Source organism: Lepisma saccharinum, chromosome 8, assembly GCF_977018435.1.
Source record: "Lepisma saccharinum chromosome 8, izLepSacc3.1, whole genome shotgun sequence".
Taxonomy (NCBI): Eukaryota; Metazoa; Arthropoda; class Insecta; order Zygentoma; family Lepismatidae; genus Lepisma; species Lepisma saccharinum.
Genome location: NC_139236.1, coordinates 35012880 through 35026072, shown reverse-complemented (window position 1 = coordinate 35026072; position 13193 = coordinate 35012880). Strand labels below are relative to the sequence as shown.

Here is a 13193-nt window from a genome sequence, read left to right as displayed (position 1 = left end):
TGGCATAAACTTACAGAACAATCATAGAAAGTTGATTATGTATGAGGTGTTATTTGTGAACTTGCAAGTAAAATAGGATGTTTGTTACATGTTAAATGATTGCATTGTACATAAATTACACTGTTGTTATTTTCAAAGATATTTTCTTTCAGTGGTCACAATATTGTAGTTATTGGACTACTTAAATTATTATTTTAAGTTAATGGAATCCTTATAACCTATTACAGGGGTTTGTAATAATGCATACAAATTGTCAATGGAACTATCCCCCAAATAGTTTTGATACACACGTGTGTAAGACATACGTATATTAAATCTTCAAGATCTTAGTTCCTTAAGAGTGGGGGGAGGGGGCATGAATTAATTAAAAAAGTAATTGGACTTATATGCAAAGGAAAGAGAGGATTTTGAATAAAATTGCCTTATGCATTATACTGTGGTTGTGTGAGTTCTTACTGAAGACAGAATATTTAAGTGGCAAGATTTGCAATATATGTTGATTGACATATGGGGTTTTCTATTACTATTAGTAATTTGTTTGGGCAAGATGGAATAGAAACCATATTTGTGCCATGCTGCTAAAATAGTTGTGCTGAGTAGTGTAGTAATCATGCATTATTTGTTAGTCATCACTCATCAGTATAAATTTTATGTTTTAACAATTTTACTATCGTCACCTGGAGTTGCCGGGTGTAATTTTTTTTTTTTTTACCTTTTTTATGATCTATATCTGTTTTAATGAACATAAATTTTTTCACCATCACAATTAATTTTTTTGGTCAGATTTTACAGCAAGAAAAGTTATTTCCACAAGTGTACCAGGAATTGATTATAAAATGGTTATCTTTGCCTTTATACTGTACTTTGGAAAGGTTATCCAAATTTGACCTGAAGGCATAGTTCGGATGTCAAGTGGATAACTTCAGCATCAGGAATGATGTAATTTGTCTAGCAGCCATTTACACTATATTCATGCATTTTGTCACAATTTATAATCATTCTACATCAATGTACGCATTTCTAATCAGTTGGTCTCTGTCCAATGACGTGCAAGATAACGAGTTTTAAGTAGTTTTACTCTTATACGACCATTTATGAGTTGCCAAGTACTCTATTGGACCACTGATACGCTAGGAAAAGTGATGGCATTAATGATAAAAAGAAAGCCACACCTCTGAATTTAGAGGAGTTTTTTTACTTGTATCATTTGGGGTGCCAAAGTTGTCTCATATAGTATTTGCCTCATTTTATATCTCTAATCAATTATTGTTATTTATTTTATTAATAGATCCCTTATGATTTAATCCCTGACACCAGCCAGTACGTTTCCAGAGTCTCTGGTCATCTAGAGAGAGAATCACTGTAAGGTGCATTTCTGGTTAACCAATGTCTACTTAAAAGCATATTTTCAATATATAGCCAACATGGCATACAGCAGAATGCAGTAGTGTCCCAGTACCAAATTACACTTTTTGATCATCATTTTTATTTTAAAATCATTTTATATTTTTTTTTATTTAAATTGATTTTTTAATTTTTTTTATAAAAGAAACACTTAAAATTGCGTGTTTTTTGGCATTGTACATACAGATAATATCATTCTTTATAGATTTATTTTGTGGTAAATGACCTTGTAAAATATTTGAACAGTTTGATTGAAGCAATTAGAAATGATATGTAAATATACATGTTTCTGTTTCTCTATATATGAACCTACTATGAAAACGTTTCTTGAGTGTGTTAATGAAACTATAATAATTTCAGTAACTTTTCTTCCAGTGAAAATAAAATATTCTGGATGTAAGAATGTTTTTTATAGTCTTTGTAGCAGACTTTTGTAGATTTTTTAATGATAGTAGCTGACATTTTTCAGCTATCATGTTTATTTACAGCTTAATGATAATGACACTATTTACGGTTTAACATGATTAGTATTTTGTATATTATTCTACACAAATTTTTTGTCATTTTTACCTATAAAAATTATTGAATTTTGAATCAAGAAATTTAAGCCTGTTTGTAGTTTACATATTACATTTCCTTTCGTATGAGCTTCACCCCATCAGTACATATATATTTTTTCCTTTCTTAGAGCCTAATAAACACCGTTCAATGATTACGAGATTAAAGTAATTTCACCAAAAGTGATTCTGATATCTACAAATTCCTTATGTACATTATTGTATAAATTATTTCTTTAAAGTGATTTTTATATCAGAGGTTTTTTAAAAATGTCGCTCGATTTAAATCAACCTGATTTAAATCAATCGATCTTGAGATCAATTGTTAAAAATTTTCTAGAAATTGTTGGGAAGATTTTTTTTTAATAAGTACTGTGTGTTGGAGTGGATAGAAATAAAGAGCTAACTTGATCTGAAGGTATGGGCTTGATTTTTATCTTATTTATGAGCCAATACTTAACTGGGCCCAGGCATCCTCTAGAATATGAAGAATGGTAACATATCTGTGGAATTCAAATCTTAGAATTATATATTTTCATTGTTAGATTTTAGATTTTCCTACATTATTATTATTTGTTTTATTAAGTATCACGAGCCTCCTGGTGTAGTGGTAACGTCGTTGCCTTGTAATCAAGTGGTCCCATGTTTAATACCCAGTGGAGCCACATTGCACTGTGGTTCAGATCCCACTTTAAACTATAGGTCCAGTCCCGATTAGCTCACTGTGCATAAAGTCGACTTAAACAAACAAGCAAAGTATCAGGGAAGGGAAGCTGGAACACTAACAAAGTTTAGAATGATTAAATATATAGTAACGGCAATTGCAAATGTCCCTGTTGTTTCAAATAAAATATACGTACACTGCTGAAAAACTAGAAACATTTATTTACAAAAGGTGTTTTTAGTATTGTGTAATTTCATAGAAACATTCTTGACTGCTCAGGACGTTAGGTCCATCTAAAAATAATTAATTCTTGTCATCTACTTTTGCAGGTAGCAAAATGTGCCATTAAGGTTGAATTAGTGAATGATAGTTACACGGAATTGAAAGGTGAAATAGCAGGACCTCCAGACACTCCCTACGAAGGTGGAGTGTTCACTTTGGAAATCAAAGTTCCAGAGACATATCCTTTTAATCCACCTAAGGTGAGTTGATGTAAGGTACTGAAGGAAACTGAAGTTGTAGAATGTATAACTACCCCAAGGCATTATATATTTATTTATTTTTTATTATTTAAAGTAGGGTTACATTTAATCTTACAGTTTACTTTACACTGCTTATCTTACTATAAAAGAACACTTTTTGCCTTACGTGAATTAATTTGTTAAGCTATACAATTCTGCTAATTGTTTATAAATGTACAGAATTTAGAAAATTACAAGTGTGTATAGTTGAAAACATGAGACAGAAAAGTAAGTTAGTATAAACAGTTTTGTAACTAGTATATGTGAAAGAGGCAATGAGGTAAATGAGGTACGGTGTCAGTATTCATAGATCAATGTCCTAATTTAGTCAAGTTTCTCTCCTTTCTGCAGTTTACAGGCAGTTAATTCCACCTTTACTTGCCAGAGATGACAGGGATTTTGATCCGTATCTTGCCTTGTTGCATTTCAGTATTCACATACTATTGGTGGTGTTAGATCGCAGACTGGGATAATGTATAATTACTTTGACACTTAGTAAATGTTTGACAGCTGAAAGGTGTTTTGTGCTCTTTTCCTGCAAACCACGCAAATTTATTTGTCAGTTAATATATGAAGCCACATTTTGCTGATTAACGTTAATAAATAGCCTGTACTTCTGCAAAAATTCAAGGAGAATTCATGGTGATGTTTAATTTTGAACCGTAGTTTAATATAAATTCTTCACTCATACAATGTCATATACAGCAAACCCTGATTTTATGCTCCCAGATTTTACATATTCCTGCATTTTATGGATTTTCATCTTGATCCTCTGAAAAATGTAAAATCAAGGTTTTATTACATGCACACATGTCTACATGAGTCATATGCAGGACATTTGCATCACCTGTGCCATATTTCCCCACTTGATTCCCTCAGTACTTCACATTCAACATCTGTCCATGATGAAAGTAGTAGACTGTGATGGATCCATCATGAAAAGGTAAAGGTAAAGTGCTCCCCATGAAGGTGTATAGGGGGTGTGGAGTTAAGGCCCCACACTTTCTTGATCACAGCCGAAGGTGGGGGTGATGTGATCACCACGCCTCTGGCTGCCAGAGTTTCCTCCAGGTACCCACTTTATACAATGCTGGGTGGATGCCGGAGCCGCTTGAACAGGTGGAAAAAATCTCTGTTCTCCCCCGCCAGGGATCGAAACTCGGCCTCTCGCATGGTAGTCAGACGATCCATCATTGGTGAAATAATGAATGGAAATTATGATGAAATTAGGAATTATGTGCAGACTCAGTTGAAACAGTCGTTGCCAACCTCCATGGCATAGTGGTTAGCACACCAGTGGTTCTGGTTCGAATCCCAACCTGGGCATGGGTGTTCTTTGTGAGTGTCCCTTAATCAATTTCATCATTCATCCTCATTGTCACGATTAGCCAAATATGGCAGAAAAACAACTCTAAATAACAAAAAAATAAAATTGAATCAATCGTTCGATGTCATGTGTACAGTCATGAACACTTCTGCGTTGTAACGATTCCATTGAAAGTTAATGGAATTGTTATAACACAGAAGTGTCCGAGTATCAATGAAATTATATTTTTCGCACTATATATATTGATAGGCATTGAAAATAATGTTAATCGGATTGAAGATTATATCGTGCAATCAGAATTTTCTTATTTCAAGATGGTTTATGTCTTCTTTCAATTATTATAATAGTGTGTGCATTGTTTTTAAATGTAGAATATTTTTTTCACTAACAGGTTCGATTTATCACAAAAATATGGCATCCTAATATTTCGTCAGTGACTGGTGCAATATGTTTAGATATTCTGAAAGATCAGTGGTGAGTTCTAATTTTAATCTAGTTAGAAGTAGTGAAATAATAAATAAGTTATCAAGGAATGTTATTCTCTCTGATTTGTATAAACTTCTATTTAAAAAGATACAACAATTTGTTGCATGTAGCAATACCGGAAAATAAATTTTGCTTTTATTTTATCTTACCTAAATACCACAATCAATTGTTAGTAGCACATGATTTAAAGAATCGTTCTTATATGTTCTTATGAGATGCAAGGTCATTGAGAGAATTTGTGTTAATACTGGACATCATTGTCAGGACACAATCAAATTTGTTGACTTTAATCCATTCCAGAAATGGAAATTCCTAGGCGACGAGGATTTATTCTTAAGTTTTGGTGGTTGGTGAAAAGTGTGTGTTTCAATGTGGTGACAGTGAAGCAGGAGAGGGATATGTTATGGAAATTAACCAATGGGAAAGGGGGGGGGGTGTTCCTTCATTTCATCTAATCATCATTCATCCTCAACATCATGATTTTCCTAACAAGGCAGAAAGGCGAGTAAAATAAGAAAAATATAATACACCCCTCTACCCACACTCACTGAGCACTAACTGTAACAAGATTGCACGGAGTGGTAATGACGAACTTATTACAGAGGCAACTAAAATAAGGATAAAATGTGATAGTAAATGTTCAAAGTGTAAGAAATGGTGTTCTGTGTGACTCATGTGACAAGTGGATACATTTTAAATGTGGAGAAATAACACTGTGCGACAATGAAAATTGCCGCAGAACAAAAACATGTGATTCCTATGGAGTTCAGTACCCTGATGACGATAGTGAAAACTGTTTTTCGCCATCACCTAAACTTTTCTCTGGAAACTCAATTTTATCAACGCACAACTGCATGTTATTGTTGTCGTGGCACTTATCAGCAAAGCCTGTTACTAGGGCTCGACAGTGCATAGGGGAGGAGGTGGAGAGAGAAGGGATAGATAGCCACTTGGTTGAGGTATAGTAAGGTATAATGGAGTTGCAGTTATTTGCATATCAGTCAGTTGCTAGTGGGATCACGCAGTGTCTGTTCCTGCAGTGTGTGTCATACAAAACCCCTAACGTGAAGAATACTGTTTGTGCATGTTCACATGTTTCTTGTGTTCAGCGATGGCTAGGAAGTGTGTCAATTTACCAAACCTTTTCTGTTATGTGTGTGGTGAGTTTACGACGAAGTCCCAAAGACATCCCATTTCCCCGCTTGTCAAAAAGGCGTACGAGTTGTATTTTGAATCAAAGGTAGATGATGGTAAGTGTTGGGCACCACAGAACTGTTGCTCACGTTACTCTTGCTATTTAAGAGGCTGGTTGCATGGAACCCACACATCTATACGATTTGCCATACCACAGTTGTGGAGGGAACCTAGAAACCACATAAAAGATTGCTACTTTTGTTTAATGAAACTAACTGGAATCTCAAGTAAATCAAAACACACAGTTTCATATCCAAATTTGGAATTTGCAGTGCACCCAGTTCCGCATTCAGATTCTCTCCCAGTTCCAAACCACCAACGGAATGGACACTGGAAGATGAAACAGACGATGGTAGTGACCAACCAATAGATCACAAACATCTTGATTACACGCCATCTACATCACAGCCATTGTCACAAGCAGAATTGGCATGAACCCGTTGTTGACGAAGACAGTGTGCTGTTACCACCGCTCCATCTGAAATTGGGCTTCATGAAGAATTTTGTGAAAGCAATGGACAAAGATGGCAGGGTTTTAAATTTTTACTGTCCAAATTTCCTGAGATTAGTACTGCAAAAATTAAAGAAGGTATTTTCATTTGTCCTCAGATTTGTGACTTGATTAATGACATAACCTTTGAAGAGTTGCTGACAGATACTGAGAAGGCAGCTTGGCTTGCCTTCAAAGATGTATGCAACAATTTCTTGGGTAACATCAGGTCTGACAATTACAGGGAACTGACTGAACACATGCTGGACTGTTACAAGGCTATGGGGTGCAACATGTCTTTTAAAATACATTTCCTGCATTCTCATTTGTATTTTTTCCCGCCTAATCTCGGAGATGTGAGTGACGAACATGGTGAGCGATTTCACCAAGATATCGCTGCCATGGAAAGACGATATAAGGGAAGATGGTCACCAAACCTTTTGGCAGATTACTGCTGGACAGTCCTACAAGAAGTTTCACCATCCACCCACAAACGAAAAGTTTCCAGGAGACGTTTCTAACTTATAAATACATTTCAAGCTTTTTCCAGCTTTCTCACACCTTTTTTATGTTTTGTAATGCAAACAATTAATTTTGTTCCATAATCTGTAATTTATCCAGGTACAGGTTCCTCCTGTACTGTAATGGAGTCGTTTCCAAGTGTCGCGAAAGTTGCTACTTTGTTTTTCATGAATTACAATATATTGCTTGCTATATAAAATATAGGCTTAGTGGTACATGTAGCATATCTTTTCCAAAAAATTGGTACGTGATGGAACATTTCTGATTTCATTTTCGTAATCAGCGTATTTGATTTAGTAAAGAACACCTTCTTTCATCTCACGGCAAGACACAAAGTTCAAATTTGTTGCACTGTGTAATCAATGAAGAGGAAATAGATAATAATGGTGAATGGTTCTGTCCGGAGTGTGTGTTAAAGGGAGGAAACACTACAGTGGATACAGGCGATGATGATGAACGTGCAACACTACTTAGTATTGTGAATTTACTTCAAACTGATATTGAAGAACTGAAGAAAGAAAATCAGATTTTGAAGAATAGACTTGAAATCGTTGAAAATGAAGAAAGAAGTAATGACCATCCAGTTCAAAATAGATACTCGATACTTCAAGACCCTGATATAGAGGATCACCTTATAAAAGTTGTCCTAGATAAGAACATTAAGATAAAAGAAAACACTAATAATGTAAATAAAAGGTAAAATAAACAACGACAAGTACTCATATATGGCGATAGTCATGGAAGAGGATTGGCCGAATGAATAAAACACAATCTTAGTGAAGTGTCTCAGTGGCCTTATCAAACCGGGTGCCAAAATTCAACATATTTTGTATGATGTGCGTATTGAAGATAACAGATACAACTGTGTGGTACTGATAGCTGGTACAAATATTGCAATAAAAGCCAAGATTTGATTGATACATTAGATATGAATCTAACTAATCTAAAAAGCAGTAGAGTGATTGTAATGAACTTGCCAACGAGACATGACCTAATTCTACAATCATGTGGAAACAAGTATATACAAGTGACAAACAAGAAGATAAATATCCTGTGCAAAAATTATCAAAATGTACACATGGTAGATATAAGTAATTTAGATAGAAGTGGTTTTACGAAACATGGTATGCATTTGAATCAATTAGGGATAAGTGGTGTTATCAGGGATCATTTTATGTCAATTCAAAATTCAAACCCCATTAAACTAATTGGGAAATCATCAAATCAACAGGGAAACGCATAACTCCACCTGATCGCTCTGAAATTGTGATGTACAATATAGGTCAGGTGGGCCATTGTACACCTGATATCAATGTGCCTCTCAGTCAAAATAACAATAGTAAAATTAATAATATAACTATTTTGCACAACAACACATCACCCCACTCACGACCGGATCAAGGAAGTGTGGGGCGTTACCCCCACACCCCCTATACGCCTTCATGGCATGGTGCTATGCACAGGGGAACACTTTACTTTACACTTTATTTTGCACAACAATGTTCAAACAATATCATATTGTCATATATAGATCACCAAATAGTAATCCCAAAATTTTTCTACAGAAATTCGAAAACTTGCTTGACAAATTATCAAAATCACATAATGAATTAATCATACTAGGTGATATTAATATAGATTTAATGAAATACGAACCTAATAATAGAATATATCTTGATATATTAAAATCTAATAAGTTAGAACAATTGGTGAATGAACCAACTAGAATTACGGAGTTTTCTGAAATGTTGATTGATCATGTAATAACCAATATTCCTACCAATCTTGTTACTGTTCAAGTTATTCTTACTCTGATCTCAGACCATACTGCCCAATTTGTACAATTAAAGGACAAATATCTAAACTATTTGTCAACATTTTCAATTGAGTATAGACTCATTAATGTGGATAATATAAATTATCTTAAACAACTTTTGAGCAATGAAACTTGGGAAGATATCTATAGACTTACTGATACCAATGAAATATGGGAACACTTTATAAGTATTTTAAAATGCTACTAAAGTATAGCCTGCCCTAAAATTAAGAAGAAAAGTCCCAGTTCAAATAAAATTCAACTTACAACTGATATAATAACTCTTAAAGAAAAAATGAGTGGATGAATATTCAAATTTCTTAAATCACAAAGATAATACATATCTCAATAAATATAAAAATCTAAAGAAAGTATATAGGAAAGCTGTAAAATAGCATAAATCTAAGAAAATAGGTGAAGATATTATGAAGGCTACAAATAAACATAAAGTGATTTGGAGTACAAGGTAACCAAGAAAGTTCTTGCCGTTTTTGACATTGGATACACTAGGGGACACTGCTCCTTCATACAGTATGGTGAAGAGATGGTGTCGCGAGTTTAATTGTGGGAGAGAGTCGTGTGAGGATGAACATGCAGATGGAGCACCAAAAACTTTCATGACGACCGAAAACATTAACAAAGTCCACGATATCGTGCTGAAGGATTGTAGAGTCACTATCCGTCTTGTTGCTGAGATGTGTGGCCTGTCATATGGTACTGTTCAAAACATAATTACCCAGGAATTGCAAATGAAAAAATTACTGCAAGATGGGTCCCTCGAAACCTCACCCCAGATCAGAAGCGCACCCGAGTGCTTATCAGTCAAGAACTTCTTGGTAAGTTTCGTGCTGATATAGACGATTTCCTTGCCCGATTTGTAACTATGGATGAAACATGGGTACATCACTTCGACCCAGAAACAAAATCACAAAGCATGGAGTAGAAACACCCACATTCTCCACCAACGGAGAAGTTCAAGGTGCAAACGTCAGCCAAGAAGGTGATGGCCTCAATTTTCTGGGACTGCAAGGGTGTCCTTCTTGTGGACTATCTACAAAGATACCAAACTATCACTGGCACAAACTACAGTGACCTAATCAAGAAAAAGAGGCTTGGGATGTTGACCCGTGGTGTGCTCCTTCACCAGGACAATGCACCTGTCCACACCTCACGCATTGCGAGGGCCGCTATTGCAGATACATCGTTCGAATTGCTGCCCCACCCACCCTATTCCCCAGATTTGGCCCCACGTGATTTCCATTTGTTCAAACATTTGAAGAATGACATTCGTGGGCAAAAATTTTCTGATGATTCTGAGGTGATAAGGGCTGTGGACTCATGGTTGGAGGACCAGTCGGAAGAATTTTTTTGGCAAGGTATCCAGGCGTTGGAGCTCCAATGGGAGAAGTGGATTGGAGTTGCTGGGGAGTATGTTGAAAAAGAAGAAAGAAATGAAACCCTATTGCCGCTCTTTCTATGTTAGGGTCAGAGCAACCTGATCACCCGTCGTAATGCTATATTTCTTGATCTCTCAAAAGCTTTTGATAAGAGTAAATCATAAAATCTTAATGAATAAACTTTACTGCTACGGAATAAGAGGAACAACATTTTCACTTATTCATTCATATCTACATGAAAGAATTCAATATACACGAATGAGATTTAACTTCCATGGAAACTGCATTAATTATACATCAGATATGAAAAATATTGTTCGTGGTGTCCCACAAGGATCAATTTTAGGACCACTATTATTTATTCTTTATATGAATGATATACCTGAAAGTCCCGACATGAGGATAATTACCTATGCTGATGACAAAACAGTGTTGTTTAATGACAAGGACATTACAAATCTTGAAATCAATACATTTATAAAAAATAATCATATAATTCAGTATTTAAATCTCAATGAATTAACCATTAATAATAACAAAACTAAATTCATGATTTTTAATATAAGCAACACTAGTAATAATATAACACATGCTACTTTTATAGATGATACTGAAATTGATGTTGAACACATTCTACCAAATCATTAGGAATTATAAAAGACGAAGATTTATCATGGGATGAGCAGATAGACAACATATGTAGTAAATTAGCTTCTTATCTTTAATGAAACAACTTGCTAAATATAACTTGTCAGTAATTAACAAAACAATTTACTATGGGTTAATATATCCTTATATTGAATATGGTATTATAATATGGGGTAGTGCATCTCCTAATAAAACATCCAGAATATTACGTCTACAAGAAACAGCCCTAAGAACCATGTATAAATTAAACAATAGATCTACTTGTAAACAAGTCTTTAAAAAAGAAAAAAGAAAGAAAGAAAAAAAGTGCTTAGCACCATGCCATGAAGGCGTATAGGGGGTGTGGGGTTAACGCCCAACACTTTCTTGATCCGGTCGTGAGTTGGGGTTATGTGATCAGCATCACGCCCCTGACCGCCTTTACCCCCCAGGGTTTCCCCCCAGGTACCCATGTCATTCGACGCTGGGTGGCGCTTCCAAGAGAAGCAAATAATGACTATTTTCTCTATATATATTTATAAAGTTATTTTATATGCTTTAAATTCTGATAAATAGCCCAAAAACTTTCAATTGCATAATTACAATACCAGAAGTAAAAAGGATTATCATCAAACATTCTCCAGATTGCATTTAACACAATCTACACCCATGAATGCTGGAATATTGTATTTCAATCATCTACCGAATAATATCAAAACACTCACCCCTCACAAAAACAAATTTTAGCTATAAAAGAATGTTTATTAAATAAAGCTTTGTATAGTCTCAAGGAATTTATGGAAAATTGAATTATGGATGTTTAATGACTCATGTTTTTTTTTTAACGTTTCTATACTCATACTGTCCAATTAATTTATCTATGAATAATATTAATATCCTACTGTTAGTATAGTTCTGTTATTTTATATTTATATGACTGGAATGTTTTAATCTTATCTTGCGATATAATTCTCAGTGAGTATATTCATGTTTTCTCTGGTGTATTAAATGTGATTGGATTTTATAATTGTATTATTAACTCAATTTACAACTATTTTATGTATATGTATAACTACTGACGTTTTCCATGCCTATGTACTTGGTATTACGGTAATAAACCATTATTATTATTATTATTATTATTATTACTACGACTCCCTCTGTCCCATAATTATTGTCCGGTACACCTTTGTTTGTTGTCTCATAATAATTGGCCGATATTCAAACTGTGACATTGGTGTATACAGAAGAACAACATGAAACAAGGGAATGAGTCATACAACTTTACTACTCAAGGATCAGTACAAATTGTGCTTTCCATCTGCCTCTTCATCTGTCATTCCTGTACTACCATTTTGGCATACCAGACTATAATTATGGGACAGAGGGAGTATTATTATTATTATTATTCCAGAATCATTGCAAATACTGGCACTTGCTGCAGTGTTTGGTTTGATGATTCATGAAATGGAGGCTTTCTTACTTGATGATATATATTCCAAATGTGTGTCATTACATAATAGCAGCCAATAAATAATCTGATCACATATATTCCAAATGTGTGTCATTATAGAATAGCAGCAAAGAAAATAATTTGTAAGGCAATATCCTAAGAAGATACTCTAACAGTTTCTATCTCACCTGTACCACTACCATGAGCCGTCGTTTTTTGTGCCTGTGACCATTCTTCGCGAGTGTTTCTGGCTAAATAGTTTCTTGCATGAATATTTGTTGTATCATTTTTTATTTCTTTGTCCATTCTCCTATGATGCATTTTTCTACTCTGTAGTTGCTTAGCAAAGTTTAGAGCGGGACTTACATTCTTGTAAATTATTGAATGTTGTAAAAGTTCTGCAAAATGTATATGCAAAGTAGGGCATGTTTAATGTTAAAAGTTGCCATGCTGAACACTAGGAAAGTGACACATTCTCATAAGAGTTGAAAAATGAGGAAGAAAGGGATTGCAATATACCCCCCCCCCCTACAATTTATACATTTCAACATAGGTGCTTGTTGGTAGGTTAGGCACTTACTTTTGAGCCTCTCTCTAAAAATCTATATTTTCATCACACCTAACCTAAAAGTGATTTAATTTAATAATAAGTGACAATAGGTGAAATAACATGAAAAATGCCCACTGTGCAAAAAAAAAAAAAAAAAAAAAAAAACATACTGGTTTGGAACACAT

At 34.5% G+C, this 13193-nt stretch overlaps 2 protein-coding genes across 3 annotated transcripts in view; one reads left to right on the top strand and one right to left on the bottom strand.

Annotated features, from left to right (window-relative positions):
* Prps (phosphoribosyl pyrophosphate synthetase) overlaps positions 1-12778 on the bottom strand; it is a 96318-nt gene extending 83540 nt beyond the window's left edge. For both annotated transcript variants that reach the window (XM_083126472.1, XM_083126473.1), the window contains exon 1: positions 12647-12778. In XM_083126472.1, the coding sequence (XP_082982598.1) occupies positions 12647-12764 (118 nt within the window). In that variant the 5' untranslated portion in view covers positions 12765-12778. The remainder of the gene's footprint in view (positions 1-12646) is intronic.
* Ubc4 (ubiquitin conjugating enzyme 4) overlaps positions 1-13193 on the top strand; it is a 29123-nt gene that overhangs the window by 7457 nt on the left and 8473 nt on the right. Inside the window, exons 2-3 of the mRNA XM_083126475.1 lie at positions 2955-3107; positions 4865-4947. Of these exons, the coding sequence (XP_082982601.1) occupies positions 2955-3107; positions 4865-4947 (236 nt within the window). The remainder of the gene's footprint in view (positions 1-2954; positions 3108-4864; positions 4948-13193) is intronic.